Raw genomic sequence first — 3,338 nt, 5'->3', positions numbered from 1 at the left:
CATAGATGGCAGCCCCAATTGAAACACCATATAGAATCATATGGACTAAAGCATTGTGAATTATATAAACATCAAGTTGATGGCAGAAACAACAATTAATAGATGGCAACCCCAATTGAAACAACATATAAAATCATATGGACTAAAGCAAACATCACATGTTTATGACAGAATATAAGAAAGTGCATAAATGGGAAATTATTGATGTCATCACAAGGAACTTACTTGTCAATTGTAAAGGCTGGTGAACTCCTTGACCTTCTTGGCTTGCCTAACCCATTCAGATCTACGGTTCACCAAACTACCATCACTTGTTACCTCAACATTGTTTCCAACTTGGCTTGCTAAATCCTTTTCAACTTGCATTGGCGAATCTCCTCCATCAGATTGACTTGCACCATCATCACGGCTATCATCATCATTAATTTCCAGGTCCAGCTCCTCATTCTCTTCATCATCATCCTCACTATCATGGTAGTCATCCTCTTCTTCCTCTACCCTCTTTCTTTTCCTGCCATTATCCTTCCTTGCAAGACGAGACACTTTCCTACTTGAGTTAAGCAAACGTATTTTCTCAAACACGGCGCTAGCAGCATCAACTCCATCCAAGATTGCATGCTCCTCCTCCTCATTCAACCATTCCATCATAGGATTTGTTGCATCAAACATGGCTGTATCCATCATCCTTGCACATGCATCAACTTCCTTCTGCTTATCATTCTCTCTCACCGGGTCTTCTTCTTCTTCAGCATGTATCTTCAAAATGTGAAAACAAAATCAGTGAATGACAACGAAGTATAAAGAATAAAATGGATAAAGTCGCTATGTATAAAACAATGCTTATTAGACAGCAGCCTTTACTCTAAACATTGCTAAGTAAACATCAACATTTACTTTAAATAACAACCTAATAACAGTCTTTAATAAATAGTAGCATTTACTTAGTAAACAACAACCTTTATTTCAAACAATGCTTAGGAAACAACAGTATGCAGGTGAATCATGGCATATGGGTGAATAATGGCATATGGGCAAAACACATTTCATACCTTCAAGTTATAGCACACAGATACAAGCTTGTGCAGCTTGCCATATAGAAGATAGTTTCTTTGCTTCGTGTGGACCAAAGCAAAAGCGCTCCAATTCCTCTCACAGCCACTTGACGAAACACATTGTGATACAATCCTCAAGGCACACTTCTGCAGATTAGGAACTTCCCCTCCAAATTGGAACCACCACTCAGCTACCAAGTTAAAACAAAATTAACATAGTGAGATGAACTGAGTTGCAAAACTGGGGTAATAGAGAATATTACAAGTGGGGTAATTGGAACTTACTTGGTGACATTTTCTCTGCAGAGGAACGTGCCAACCTTGAGCCAAACCTCCCACGACATTCCCTGTAAGTGCTGACTTCATCAATAGCCAAAACAGCGGTCTTAGGGTCTGCAATCTTCTCAATGGCATCTGTTAGTGCAAGAGCATAGTCCATCATCTTGCACATGTTGATCTGATAATGTGTGTAAGGATCAAGGACAGCAGCTGCAAGGAGAAGGGAGAACAAAAGAAGTTAAAACCATAAAAAGAGAGCATCATAATACAAATTTAGTTAGTTTTGTAACTACCTGTAACCAATAGTGTGCCTTCTTGCATAGCATCGATCCTCTTGGACACCTTGCTCATGACTCTATGAAACATTTGTGATCCACCACCAAGATGACTTTCCAACTTTTGTATGGCTGTCATCATACTCTTCTTGAATCCAGATAGGGTGCATCTCTTTTGTGTATCAGCATATCTAAGGGCTTTGTAGAGTGGCTCTAGCACAGCAAGAACCCACTCTAAAGTTGCCCACCACATATTACTAGATAGCAGCTCTTCAGCGAACACATAATCAGCAACACCGTTCCAAGTACTTCCCTTCCAATCATCGGACACCATCCATTTCCTAAACTCATCTTTCTTACAATGGAAACTCTCCAAGAACATGAACACCGTTCCAAACCGGGTCGCATTCGGTTTTATGAGTTCACCACCAATGTTCTTTTTCATGCTATCATGTAGGTTATTGTGATTGTAGAAAAATCTACAGATCTGCTTAGTACTTTTAACTATCACGTCAATCTCACAAAACTTAGCAACATCCTTAAGCATGAGGTTAACAGTGTGGGAAGCACATGGCTGCCAAACAATATGACTAAACTCTAGTTGTTCTACCAGAGTTTTACATGCTTTCTTGTAATTTGACCCATTATCAGTTACGATTTGAACAACATTCTCAGAACCTATCTCTTCCACAACGACCTTTCTGATCTCTCTATAGATAAACTCTGCCAATTAATTGCAAGTAAACTTTTGTTTGAAACAAAAATGAAGCGAGTAATAACAGAAATAAGCATGAATAAACAGAAATAACAGAAATAAGCATGAATAAATAATATCATGTAAAAAGATTAGAAAAGGCATAATAGACACATTTAACCATGAATAAACAAACATAACAGATTTTCAACCATGAATAGACAAACATAACAGATTTTCAACTCTAAATGCACAATAAATGCATCATACCATCATGTAGAAAACTAACAAGGCATGGCTAGTCAGAATTAACAATGAATGGACATGCGTAAACGTAGTTTCAATCATTAGAAAACTAACCTGCAGTCTGAGTTTGACCAGAAGCATCAATGGATTTATGAAAGAACATCCGTGCATTGCAATACACCATGAAATTGATGAGACTCATACCAGTAGGCCCTGTCCATGAGTCACACATCACAGTTACACCATAGTTCCTCCAGTCTTGCTTGAACATGTTCAAGCACTGCTCAGCTTCTTCATAATTCTTGTCCAAATATATCCCATCAATCTCCTTGGCAGTTGGAACAGGAGCTGGGCCAAGGTTTTGAGTTATCTTGACAGCCGCACGAAAATAGGGACAATTTGCTTTCAGACCAGCAATGTCATTAGCATGAAAAAACTTTGCCCAAGCTTGGCCAAGTACATCTTTTGACTCAATATTCAAAGCAGTGTTGATCTTTGGCTGCATTGATACTTTGTTGCTTGACAATTCCTTGTCAAAGTATGCTGTGATACTCTGTTTCCCAAGAGACACACGAACACCACTGCCACTCCTACGCCTCCTCTCAACTGCGCGAGAGACATTCTTGTCTCTTAGTGTCTCCCGAAGTGTGGCCTGAATCTCTTCCTCGTCATCTTCAATATTTATCACCCCTTCTCCATGGTACTGAAGGAAATATGCCCTAGAGGCAATAATAAAGTTATTATTTATTTCCTTATATCATGATAAAAGTTTATTATTCATGCTAGAATTGT

At 38.8% G+C, this 3,338-nt stretch overlaps 1 protein-coding gene across 1 annotated transcript; it reads right to left on the bottom strand.

The window, feature by feature from the left end:
* Nucleotides 1–228: 228 nt before the first annotated feature.
* On the bottom strand, nucleotides 229–3,051 carry LOC147981965 (uncharacterized). The gene is made up of 5 exons (XM_087517251.1): nucleotides 2,661–3,051; nucleotides 1,625–2,329; nucleotides 1,338–1,541; nucleotides 1,050–1,243; nucleotides 229–756 (listed from the first exon to the last, which is right to left on the bottom strand). The coding sequence occupies exons 1-5, from the start codon at nucleotides 3,049–3,051 to the stop codon at nucleotides 229–231; spliced, it is 2,022 nt and encodes a 673-aa protein (XP_087373377.1).
* Between the last annotated feature and the right edge of the window lie 287 nt (nucleotides 3,052–3,338).

The sequence above is a fragment of the Triticum urartu genome, chromosome 3A (genome assembly GCF_056163025.1).
Source record: "Triticum urartu cultivar PI428250 chromosome 3A, HENAU_Tu73, whole genome shotgun sequence".
Classification (NCBI taxonomy): domain Eukaryota; kingdom Viridiplantae; phylum Streptophyta; class Magnoliopsida; order Poales; family Poaceae; genus Triticum; species Triticum urartu.
This window is presented reverse-complemented; position numbering and strand designations above follow the sequence as displayed.

Coding starts and splice junctions, on each gene's coding strand:
- LOC147981965 (XM_087517251.1), bottom strand. CDS start 3,051: ATGCAGCCAAAGATCAACACTGCTTTGAATATTGAGTCAAAAGATGTA. Junction 2,330..2,660: donor TGGTCAAACTCAGACTGCAG/GTTAGTTTTCTA, acceptor ATTAATTGGCAG/AGTTTATCTATAGAGAGATC. Junction 1,542..1,624: donor AGGCACACTATTGGTTACAG/GTAGTTACAAAA, acceptor TTCTCCTTGCAG/CTGCTGTCCTTGATCCTTAC.